The sequence below is a fragment of the Lipotes vexillifer genome, unplaced genomic scaffold (genome assembly GCF_000442215.2).
Source record: "Lipotes vexillifer unplaced genomic scaffold, Lipotes_vexillifer_v1.1 scaffold607, whole genome shotgun sequence".
In the NCBI taxonomy this organism is placed as follows: Eukaryota; Metazoa; Chordata; class Mammalia; order Artiodactyla; family Lipotidae; genus Lipotes; species Lipotes vexillifer.
Genome location: NW_006783829.1, coordinates 445,196 through 457,951, shown reverse-complemented (window position 1 = coordinate 457,951; position 12,756 = coordinate 445,196). Strand labels below are relative to the sequence as shown.

The following is a 12,756-nucleotide window of genomic DNA, read 5'->3' as shown; positions in this document are numbered from 1 at the left end:
TTATAAGGAAACTTGTGAGGGCAAACAGACTATTTGGGCAGCTAGTGGTTTGGGTTTGGATATTAATTGTTTATGACACTTGGCTAGGAAAGCCAGCTGCCCAGCATCAGGGGACCCTGGAGCCTGTGGAATGTTGTGGAAGAAACCAGGAGTCCAATGGGAAGCTGGATTTAGGGGAAGTTCCTCTAGCTGGAGAGAGCAGGGAGCCCCTAGTCCCAACTAGCTTCAGGTCCAGGCAATACAGGAGGAGCTCTTAAAGTCATTTTCAGATAACGACAAAAACGGTGGTGACTTGGTGCACTCCGGCTTCTCGTTAGAGAAGAGGTCAATGAATGGGCTTCAGGAATACCCACAAATGGTACATGAAATTTTGTTTGTGTGTGTGTACATTAGTCATAGCTTTTCTCAGATCCTTAAAGAATCAAAATTTCTTAAAGGAATTTTGAAACTTAACAAATACCCATAAAGTTAAGAATCACTGCCCTAGATCTATAAGAGATTTTCTTGAGGATTTCTTTAAAGTAATGCCTATAAATGCCAGTTTCAAAGATTATTGTAGAAGTACTAGAGTCTCTCTTTCTTTTTTTTAAAACATTTCAGGTCTTATAGAGATGGTCTCTTATTCTTTTTTCTTTAGTTGTTACCTTGGAAATTATCTTGGCCATTTGGACCAAAATCAGGGTTGATGTGCTCTAAGGCATATATCTTAACTGCATGGCTTGGCTCTTACCTTCTTACCTACTCTAGGGATCTTTTTCAAAGGTCTTTGGCTGTTTCTGCTAGCAATTGCATTCTCATATGAATTTACAGTGGGATTTCTTGGTTTGTTCTTTTAAAAAAAATTATTTATTTGGCTGTGTTGGGTCTTAGTTGTGGCATGAGGGTTCTTGGTTGTGGCATACATGTGGGATCTAGTTCCCTGACCAGGAATCAAACCCGGGTCCCCTGCATTGGGAGCATGGAGTCTTATCCACTGCACCACCAGGGAAGTCCCTAGGACTATGTTTTATTCCCTTGTTTAATGAGAGTTCCCATAGCATTTTGTTCTAGCATAGAATTGAACCAAAAGCATCTTAGATTTCTCCTTGCTCACCCAACCCGTTTATGCATTTGTGGAGAGCTTATTATGATTCCAGGCACTATGCTAAACCTATTTCTCACGAAATCAGACTTGGTGAGTATGGCCCAGCTGCTTAGCAAGTTACTTCAGCTCTCTCTGTTTCAGATTCTTCATCTATAAAATAATAACTACTTTGTAGGATTGTTTTGAGGATGAAATAAGGCAATATATACAAAACATTTAGCCCAGTGCTTGCACCTAGTAAATGCTCAAGACAGCATTTTGCAAATAAAGAAATTGAGAGGTCAATTTTTCTTTCTTCTACATTTTCTTTCTGTTTCTAGGAAAAACAAGACTGACATTTTCTTTGGAATCTAGGCCATGTGTGTTTATCTGTGTCTGTCTGTCTCTCAGTCCACCTGTCCCTGTTAAATGATGCCATGGCCAAGTCATTCCAGAACATCAAAAGGTTAACTTCATTTGCTCACTGCCCTACAAACAAATGCATGTGAATGACAGCCAGGTCCACCTAGTGGTGAGGATCCCGATCTTTTCACAAATCCGTTTTCAGCTTAAAATCCTTGAATGGTTTCTATAGTCTTTGGGATACAAATCCAATTTAGCACAGTGATCTTGCCTCTGCTTTTCTCTTTCCAGGCCTGATAGCTTGCTACCCACCTTGTGCTTTACGTTTCTGTCATATTGTACTATTTGATGTTCCTAAGTGCCTTGATTGCCATAGTTTCCCAACTCCAGAAGTGCACGTCCTGGTTTTGTTTGTTTTTTTAAACTGGGATGCCTATTACCCTCCACTCGATTTCTCCACTGCACACTACACACACACACACACACACACACACACACACACACACACACACACACACACACACACACACACACACACACTAGGAAAAAGGGAAAAAGTGTCTTCTTTGCTCCCGTAGTACCTGATGTGCATTTCTTTATCAGAGTACACGCCACATTTTTTTCCCAGTTTGTGTCTCCCCACTAGACTGAGCTCCATGGGATCAGAATCTGCCTTATGTCTTTCTATCTCCAGCAGCCAGCCCAATGCCTGGCTCAGAATAAGCATCTAAAAAATGAATGACTTAATGATGCTCAACAGACTTGGGTAAGTTGGTGGTTGAACTAGGTTATGTAGTAGGTCTGTATTTTTGTAGGATTTGATTTGGGTATATGCCAAAAGATTATGTGGGAAGAATGCATCCGTCCAGCTAGCAGATTCATGACAGCAAGTTTTACAGCAGCTAATCGCAAAATGCCTGAGACTGTAGGACTGCTGAGTGATTTGCAGCTGTGTTTGCACCAGTTCTTGGTTGGACTAGAAAGCAAAAAGATGCCTGAAACAGTATTTCTGTGCTACTCAAGGGCTGCAGTGTGGAGTTCAGTGGACCATGGCAGGTGCAGTTACCACGTGAGCTTTCTATAGAGCTGGGGACCAGGCTGAGGCATGGGCAGGAGGCAGTATGGCAGAAAGACTAGAGAGGGGGAGGGTTAGAGGAAGAAGGGGAAGTTGTAAGGAAATAATCAGTTATTCTGACAACATAGTATGGTTGTTCTGGAATTGCACTGCTTGCGTATGAATCTCTGCCACTACTATTATTAGCTGTGGGACTGTGGGCAGCTCACATAATTCCCTGACCCTTAGTCTTTCCATCTATAAACTAGAGGTCCAGCTTATCTACTCTAGACTAGGTCTAGAGTACCAATCTCACGGAATTTTAATGGAGATTAAATGAGATCACAGTTACTAAAATAGGTGCTCAATAAGTGTCAGCTATTATATATAGTATTATCAGTTTACAGGTTGTGAAAAGGACAGACGAGAAGGTCCTTGAGGTTAAAGACCATGCCCATCTTATGATGGTCTCCAGCACTTGGCACATAAATATAAATTCTTTAACAAATGTTTGTTGAATTACTAAATGAGGGTGGTTGGAGCAGAGTTTTTTAGAGATCTCTTAATAGTGTGGCTTTTCCTAGAATGTCTCAGACGAAGATATTTCAGTTTAACTGCATGATGCCAGGGCTCTGAGTTTGCTCAGCACGTTTTGTGTCGCTTTGGACTATACCAAAGAAATAAGCATAAGTCACAGCATCACTAGGTCTCCTGTTAGGAAGGGGCTGGTATCATGTCAACATTTGAGTCCCCAAAGACAATGCCAGCAGTACATCTGGAAGTGAAGTTTTTATCTCAACATTTATTCCACAGTCATAGAAACTGAAAATGGAAAAGGCCTGAGGACATCTAGTCCATCCACATGGTTGTACAAGAAAAGTGGCTGGAGCAAAACAGCCTGTTCACCTCATGCTCACAAGACAGCATTTCAGTTCTTCCTGGAATGGAGCGATTGCAAACACATTAAAGTGAAGACACAATGCAAACACTCTTTATAAACCTTAAGAAAATAGTTATAGGTACGTTATTTTCACAAAATGATTAGGAACTGAAAGAATGAGGGAATCCTGGATTAGATGGGTGTGGGTGGGTGAAGAAAGGAATAAGTGAACAGTGCAGAGTGAAGTGGTTTTGATGACTAGAAGGCAGTTCCTTCTGAAGACTGGATGGATATTCTGGTTTGCCTATCAAATATATGAGTTGGGAGGAAGAGAGGCTAGTAGTCTCTTTCCCCTTAAGTCTTTATCCATACCGAGGAAGTGGTCACTAGCTCCAAGGCTCTAACAGACCCAGCACCATCACTGCGAAGTCTGTTGCCCAGATGACATAGCTCTGTCCTGCTCAGCAGCTGCTCCACTTACCGCTTATCTGGTTGGCACAGAAGCAGCAGCTCCCATATAAGGTTTGTGCAACAGCAAGATCCATGGATAATGGAGAGTCACCTCCAGGCACCTTAAAGACCTCGAATGATTGGGTCCCTGTGGCTGCCTCACTTGTCTGTCCCAGTCATTCTTCCAACTTGTCTTCAATTGTTGGAGGGATCCCCCTGCTCCTCCACCTTGGGCATCCACACTCTGGGGCCCTTATTTTCATTATTTACATGAACCAATAGCCCTATCTCTTCCAACTTGCCCAGTCCTACTTTATTATATGCTTCCTGTGCCAGGAATTCCCCTTTGGAAAGCAGGGTTGGGGGGTGTGATAGTGGACTTGTCGTGCACCTGATTTCCTAGCATCAGAGCTTGGAAAAAAATGGAGGTCTTGGGCTTCCCTGGTGGCTCAGGGGTTAAGAATCTGCCTGCCAATACAGGGGACATGGGTTTGAGCCCTGGTCCGCGAAGATCCCACGTGCCACGGAGCAACTTAGCCCGTGCGCCACAACTACTGAGTCTGCGCTCTAGAGCCCACGAGCCACAAATACTGAGCCCATGAGCCACAACTACTGAAGTCCGTGCGCCTAGAGCCCGTGCTCCACAAGAGAAGTCACCACAATGGCAAACCGGTGCACCACAACGAAGAGTAGCTCCCGCTCGCCGCAACTAGATAAAGCCCACGCACAGCAATGAAGACCCAACACAGCCAAAAATAAAAATTAAAAAAAAAAAAAATGGACGTCTTCCTGATCTCATGGAAGAAAAGCCCACAATAGGAGGCAAGGTAGCATCCCTTATCTCCTTTACCAGAAAACCACCCTCCACCTGAAGACTTCTGATCCTTGTGTTTCTTGAGCCTGAGGGGAGTTGAGAGAACAGAGGTGGAGCAGAACAGGAAGGAAGGTTTTCAAAGGACCCACCATTTCATGAAATCTTTTTACAAAACACAACACACTGTTTCACAAATTGCAAAACACTGTTCAATTACCATTCCTACTTAACATGAAGACTGCATCATTTCAACACAAGCGATTATGCTTTGTTTTTCTTTGTCCAGAACATGGAGGCATTTCAAATAATGCTGATGGCAGTAAGCCTGCTTTCAGCTCCTGCTGCTTCTGGCCACATCCTGGCCACAGTTTTGGCCAAGTAGTTCCTCAGAAGATATTCGAGGAGCCATGCCCTGGTCATCTACATTTTTGTGGATAGGCAGGGTGATCTGGCATGTTACCACCACTGCTCAGAATGCCTCAGTAGAGAAACTTAAGGTAAACCTGATATACAAAAATCCAAACTTACAAAACAAATACATTAAGGGATAATTAATTGCATTACAAAAGGATTCTTTACAAAAGAATTCACCTCTGGGTTCCTTTAAATAGCCAACTTCTCAAGTACAGTCAGAATCTGAGCTGAGTTATAAAAATTGTCCAGGTACAACATTAGGAGCATGGCTGTTACGTGAGTTGAGGTACACCTATACGTCAGCCTTCCAGGCTGCACAGAGGTTAGGGGTGCAGAGCATGATGGCAGAGTCTCTAGAGCATCCCTAGCTGTTGCAGATGGGTGGGGATGGCTAAGGGGCATAATCTTCCAAAGGCAGTTGCAAACCTACTTTTGTGTCTGGGGTGAGAACATGGGAGGATGGGCATTTCAAAGCAGAGCTGTCCTTTCTGTTTCCAGGGATCACTGTTCCCTCATTGTTGAACTGTTTCATCTGTGAGGTTGATGAAGTCTAACTTTAGAACCCGTCCACCTCCCTCATCAGAATCTCTAAGCCTATATCCACCCCAGGGTTTTCTCAGACAGCTAATTGCTGGAGTCTTATCTAATTGCAGCTTAAAGTGTTATCTTTCCTTGGGGGACTGGGCAGCTCTTGCTGGAAATGGAGGGACTGCATCCAAAAGTAGCGGAAGAAATTTTGTGATTGAGGAGCCTTCCCAATGATCTGCAGCTTACAGCACACGGTGCTTGGCACAGTGCTGAGAACTCTTTGTAGGCCTTCAAACTGATTGGGGCGGAGCAAAGATGATAAGCAACTGAGAAGATAAAGCAATTAACTGATAGACAAGGAAGTCTAGTCCTACCTGGTGTCCTGGGGTGGGCGTGGTTATGTGGACAGTGAATCATCAGGTATGTGCTGAAGCCTTTTGAGAAACTCTCAAAAAGACTCCTCTCAATTCTCCCCATGCCTGGAGCAGCCAAATTTCTAGAACGATGTTTCTTGAAGAGTAATTTTTAGACTACATGTCAGTCAGCTGGGAGTGTTGGTAACAGGTTTCTGAGCCCACATCCACCCCCTTTCCCATCTCATCCTTTGGGAGAAGAGCCCTAGCAGTCAGCATCCTAATGAGTTCCTAGGTGACTGAGAACTGAAGTTCTATAGTTAACGTATTCCTTTCCCTTTCTGCGTGTCCAAGCCTTTACACACTGGAAAAGGGATGCCTAGGCAGAGGGGAAACAGCTTACTCATATCAATCTCTTGGGGGCATTAGATGGGGTTTGGGGGAGAATCAGAGGGACCAGTGCCTGTTCACAGTTTCTCACAGATGAGGGGGTGTGAGGCTGCAAGACTGACTTGCTAGTGATCCATATAGATATGAAAAGCACAGGGCACATTCCTGAATGTTTAAGCTTGTGTTCACAGGCCTGAAGTTCACTTCTGGGGTTCCTATAGCTAAGACACAGGTGACTGCTGACCTGAAAATAGCCAAATATATGGCTTGCAGAACTTCTTAACTCACAGTGCCAGCTCACATGTCCTGTGCAGGCAATTAGCAGGAATATTCCAGTTTCATCCTAAGGACACATCCTTGCCTTGCTTTTCTCACTTTCCTTTCTGAAAGGCACACACTATAGTGGAGATGCTTAATTAGATTAGAAGTATGGGGCTATTCATTCCTTAGCCAAATTGCTTTTCTGGCCCAGAGCTTTTGTTTGAAAAGCACAGTATACATTTTAATGCCTCTTCTGCCTGTGCTCTTTCCGCTCACCACATCCCTGTTCCCTTTCATAGTGGCGTGTAAACATGTTCCTACTAAATGTTAGGATGATGTTGGAGATCCAGGACCCTTTCAAAAACATGGCTCTTGCCTGATCCAATCAATCCTTGGTCTGCTATGATGTGAATGAGTTCAGTTAATTTTTCTAAGTACCCACCTTCCTGTCCTAAGTTTCTCTAGCTCTTCCCTGGCTCCCCATTCAGACTAGGAACAAATCTACACTGGGGAGTTATAGCAAAAGTCACAACCCTGAATAATCCCGCTCTATACTAAGATTAAAACCAACAACCCAGTAAGACACAGGTATGAGTAACAATTTTATCTCTTGTTGATAGTGCAGAGAAAGGGCTAAAAACCAGAAACGTTACTGTGGCACCAGGTGAAAAGGTTAACAGGAGCTGGGGTTGTCTGGTTATTCACAGATCCCTCACACGGTGTTTACTTCTGACTAATGTAAGATTCCTGGTCTGAGGAAGACTCCTACCCTGGAGACCTAGGAATGAGCTTGAGAAGACTGGCTGCTGCTTTGCAGGCTAGGGAGAGCAGACTTGACCTCTAAGAAGACCCACCCAGACCTCAGCTTCCCCCAACCTTGGTCAGTAGTTACAAAAGAGCATTACAAAGTGTCTTAAGGGCTCAGAAGAAGGCCAGGAACTGAGAAAAGAGAGCAGCGTGGCCACTTAGGGCTCACAAGTCCGATTTGTCCTTTGGTACTCTTCCAGCTCCGTTTTCCTGCTCACAGCCAGCTGCAGCTCTTGCCGGATCACCTGAATCTGCTTCTCCAGCTCTGAGAGCTCCTGCATCACTGAGTTCCGAGCCCCATTTAGGGAGTCTGCTTTCCCATTGGTGGTCAGCGAGGCAGGAAGCTCTCTTCTTCTTGGTGGGAGCGGGATGTCTTGGTGGGTCCGGAGGCTCAGCTGGTTTTGTCCCCCCTCATCACTGAAGATGTATTTTCGTCGATTGTCATGACTCAGATTGGACGTATTCCACACAGTGAGCTGACAGGGTCCCACATTGGACCTAGGAAACCAAGAGACACTTCAGATTGACTTTCTACTCTGCAGCTCTCCCCATCTTTTAGCTACTTCCTTGTGAGTAATATGGAACTGGGTACGCAGATAGAGATGGAGTCACAAAACCATGGACAGACTGCCTGCTGGAGTGTCAGGGGAATAAAAGGAGCCAATGCTATTCTTTTCAACTGAAGTTCAGTGATTCATCAAGTCTCATGCTGTCCTGAAACTGGAATGGGTGTTTCACCTGGAGGGCTGATGGACCAGGGTATGGCACATTCTTTTATGAAGAACCTTAGATGCTTTTCTATTCTCTTCCTGCCAGTGAGGCTCAGAAAGCCACACTGACTTGAAACAGTCCATGGCTATGAAGATGATGCTTTGGTAGAAATGAGATTCTGTTTATTCAGCTGTTGGACTCTAAGCGTGGTCCAAGGATAATATGACTCATCCTTAGCCCCGCAGGACAACCCTGATGTTTACTAGTTGAGTTTGAGGAGAATAAAAGCATACAAGCTGCAGGTTTCAGCCCAAAGTGTCCCATTACAGGGATGACTTTGTGAGTTGAGAATGACAGCTGAGGTCTGAAGCTTAAAAAAAAAAGACCCAAAAAAGCCTCAAGTTCTTGCTGGAATAATGAAAGTCAAATTGAAATAGATCCTCTTTCAGGATCCTCTTTCAGGCTCGTGTCGAGGCATCTACCACCATCCTTGAGATGGCTATAGACAGCAAAAGAGTTATTGCTGACCAGGCACAGGAAGAGGGGGTCTGGTTTCTGAAATACACTTTGACAGATGCAATGAGAAGAGCTTCTTGCTATAAGAACAGATTAGAGCCCTAAGCACATGGCTGCTAATTTCTTCTAGCCTCGTTGAAGGAGAAGGAGGAAGAGGAGGCAGAGGATTAGGACCACTTTTGCAATCTACCACAGGGCAAAACAAAATAGAAACACTCTATTAAGTCCTTGTGTTTTTGTTCCCATCCATGTAACTGAATCAAGGCTTTATTCCTGGACTCTTACTAACCAGGAGGAGAAGGGAAGGACCTGCAGGGGAGGGGGCAAGGGAGAGATAATTAAGTGTTGATTCAGTTACATGGATAAGAACAAAAACACAAGGACTTAACTAGGGTGATCCTGTTTCATTTTGCCCTGTGGTAGATTGCAAAAGTGGTCCTAATCCTTCGTTCTTCCTTTCATCTGTATCCCTCTGCAGTGTGACTTAGCAACTCACCCTTATCAGGGGGATTCCAGGGGAAAGTCTTCTTTCCGTAACCCTTGAATTGGGCCTGGTCTCCTGACTTGTTCTGGCCAATAGAAAGTGGCAGAAGTGGCAGGTGGTGGTCCCAAGTCTTGCCCACTTCCCCTGCCTGTCTCAGACCCCTGCTGCTACAGTGGAACCAGTCCAGACTAGTCTGGTGGTTGATAACAGACCATCGGAGAGAGTCCCCGGTCTTCCCGGTTGACCAGCTGAGGCCATCCTAGACCAGCCAGCACTCTGCTTCTCCCTCCGTTCCCCAAGCTGACTGTAGACACAGGAGCAAATGTGACCACAATCAGCCAAGTTTGGCCCAAATCAGTAGCCTGCACAGCTGACACATAGATTCATAAGCAACTCGCTGTTGTTTAAAACATTATGAACTGAGATGATTTCTCACACAGCAAAAACTGATTGATACGTGCTCCGAGCCGTTAAAGCACACAAACACATTCCAAACCACTCTGCAGTTCTTTAACATTTCTCATGGTTTAAGGCCCATATAAATGAGCAGAGAGTACCACAGCCCAGCTTTCCTGTGCCCTGGGATGGGTAAAAGTTCTATAATGAGTTCACTTACAGATCCACTGTCTTTACACTGGGTCAAAGGTGTGGTTATAATTTTCCTTCTAGCCTTACAGTTCCCTTTAATTCTTCCTTCAAATCTTTTACTATTGAGTTTGAATAATTTCAAAATAATCTTGTTTGTGGCATGTGTTATTTGTATGTGTATATATATATATATATATATATATATATATGGTTTACAAGTTTTGTATATCTTCAGGTTAGAGGAAAGAGAAAAGAGGAGGTATATTGGAAACCCAGTGGAGTGAAGGACAGACCAAAATTTACATGAAATCACATGTTGAATAAACTAAGGACTATATATATAGTCTTTTGCAATATCTACCTTTTCCCTCTGCTTTAAATAAAAAAGGAGCAAAATCTTTTCATACCATGGCCCATAATTTCCCCAGACCTTTCCTCAAACCCATATGTTAGTAATTCATTCATTTATCTATTATTTTATTCACTCAATAAATAAGAAACTTAGGGGAGGGATGTCAAGTTGCGGCAGATAAATATCTATTTGCATAGATATTCTTCCAAAGAAAAAAGAGGGAGAGAGTTTTTGAGCCAACGGACCTAACTCTAGGATCATGGAATGATTCATAGTGCGGAAAACCTGGGAGTTAGGCATCAACACATTTTCCTGGAATGTCCAGGCAACCTCAGAAATCAGGCAAATAGAAATAGCCAATCTGGTTTTCTCCAGAGCTTTGTACATATATCTGGGAATATAATATAGAAGAATAAGCAAAAGCTGGCTACCATGACATACTCTAGGTGGTAGCATCACAAGTGCTCTGATGATTGACATGTGGCTCTGAGCCACCTATGAATGCAAGGTGATAGGTGCTGAATGCCAGATATGGTGTCTAATTGGAAGAAATGAGCGTGTTATATTGTTGGCCTCTACAGTGTTTTGATTGTGGTTTGCAAGCTTTCCTCAGCCTTAGAGTGTAAGGTGACCAGTGAGTTAACTGAATTTAACACTAAAAAGCTTTCACAGGACAATTTTGTAATGCTGAGGTTCAATACTCCACTAGACCATTCAGAAGAGATGTGACAGCTGTGAGCCCTCAAACACTCACTGTGTTTGAAAGGTTATAGGTGTGTTGGGTTGTAGGGAGGTACCACAGGAAACATGGGCCCAATAAGCCATGAGGGTGTGTTGCCTTAGCTCCTTCTCAAAATAAGGGATTTCAGAAGGGAATCTGCCAACAAAAATGGATAAGCTGAGTGAAAGATGCATTTGGTTCTGAATTTAGGTGAGAGAAATGCTAATAGGAGTCATCTCACAGTTGGAAATGTGATCACTGGCAGCTCCCTGTTTCTATTATGGCTGGAAAACAAATGCTTTGTTATTATGAGATGGTGTCTTTGCTGCTATGTCTTCTTGTGTTCCTCTCTCGTTAAAAATTTATGTTAAAAATAATTATAGGGCTTCCCTGGTGGCGCAGTGGTTGAGAGTCCGCCTGCCGATGCAGGGGACACGGGTTCGTGCCCCGGTCTGGGAGGATCCCGCGTGCCGCGGAGCGGCTGGGCCCGTGGGCCATGGCCGCTGGGCCTGCGCGTCCGGAGTCTGTGCTCCGCAGCGGGAGAGGCCACAGCAGTGAGAGGCCCGCATACAGCAAAAAAAAAAAATAATAATAATTATAGAAAAAAATATATGTAACACGACATAGAACGGCTGTGACCTGATTAGTCTGCAGCTTGTTGCTGATGGGGCCGCAGTGTGATACAGGAGCTCCACAGACCCTGAGGGAGAGCGGGGTGTGCTCACTGCCTGGAAATAGAGGCTTTAAGAGATAACGGAAATGATTCTGACAAGCTTGATGCAAATTGCAGAGAAGGGGACTGCAGCAGTCCCCAAGGAGGTAAAAACAATGAAAAAGAATCATGTTTTCCACCCCCTTTTCCTTGTCCTCTATTGTGAATAAGAAGTGTGAGTGTCAGGTTTTAAAATTACCCAGAAAGCCAAGCTTGGAGCTGAGGATCTGCCATAGATGACAGAGTTGCTTGGAGGAAATGCTGTAAACCGAGGCCTCTGGACATAAGAAAGAACCAGGAGACTGTCTTAGGCAGCATGAAACAGAGGCCAGCCAGGTACTAGATCCAAATACTTCTAACATCTTTAGCCACCATGAATGAGGCAACAGTCTTCCACAGGCTGGATGTGGGGAAGATGCAGAGTTTCAATTTTCAAATGTCAACTATGCATTTAATGCTTGTTACTTCCTATTAATGAGATGCTCTTTTCTGGGGAGTTTGTAGTAACAGTGCCAGGAAATGGGTTAAACAGAACACGTCTGTTGCATATTTCAAATATTCCTAGAAGTGCTGGAAAGGAGTGGGGAGTGGAAACATGCCAAAAGGGCAATATTGCGTGAAACTGCCTGTGGTACTTATGAATTAAGTCTAACTTGTATTTTGTACACAATAATAGCTAAAATAGCTTTGTTTTCAGGGCTTTAGATGTGTTATCTCATTGAATTCTTATAGCATCTCTAGAAAGTAGGTACTCTATCTAATTTTCACAAGTAAGGAAATTGGGGCATAGTGAGGTTAAATAAAGGACTTGCCCAAGACCACACATATTGTAAGTGTCAGAGTCAGTATTTGGATCCAGATGCTTGACCTTAGAGATCACACCAGCACTTAAACCACAACATATATTGCCTCTACTGCATTTCAGTGTCCATCTATGTACAGATATGTTTTTTATTTTGTCTGTTCTACTTCTATTTGAGACCACGTATTTTTACTGATGGTGTTTATCAACAACTTGGTCCTGATTTGATTCATTATACATAATTTCCCTTTTGAGCATGAAGTCTCAGTTACATCTCTAAACTTTTAACAAACGTAAATGACACCTGGAACCGGCCTCTTCTTACCTCTTTTCCACACGCTTAGTCTTGAAACGCTGCCGCTTTTCCTCTATGAATGATGTGTTTAGTGCTCTATGTAATCTCTGGCAGAAAGAACAGATGCACACACAGAGACTGTTAGAAACACACAACCAGGGGACAAAGTACCCCCTGAGATTTAATCTCTTCACTACA

At 43.7% G+C, this 12,756-nt stretch overlaps 1 protein-coding gene across 1 annotated transcript in view; it reads right to left on the bottom strand.

Moving 5' to 3' along the window:
* Window positions 1–5,020: 5,020 nt before the first annotated feature.
* GRIN3A (glutamate ionotropic receptor NMDA type subunit 3A) overlaps window positions 5,021–12,756 on the bottom strand; it is a 153,547-nt gene continuing 145,811 nt past the window's right edge. Inside the window, exons 8-9 of the mRNA XM_007456390.1 lie at window positions 12,589–12,665; window positions 5,021–7,875 (exon numbers count right to left, since the gene is read on the bottom strand). Of these exons, the coding sequence (XP_007456452.1) occupies window positions 7,536–7,875; window positions 12,589–12,665 (417 nt within the window). The 3' untranslated portion in view covers window positions 5,021–7,535. The remainder of the gene's footprint in view (window positions 7,876–12,588; window positions 12,666–12,756) is intronic.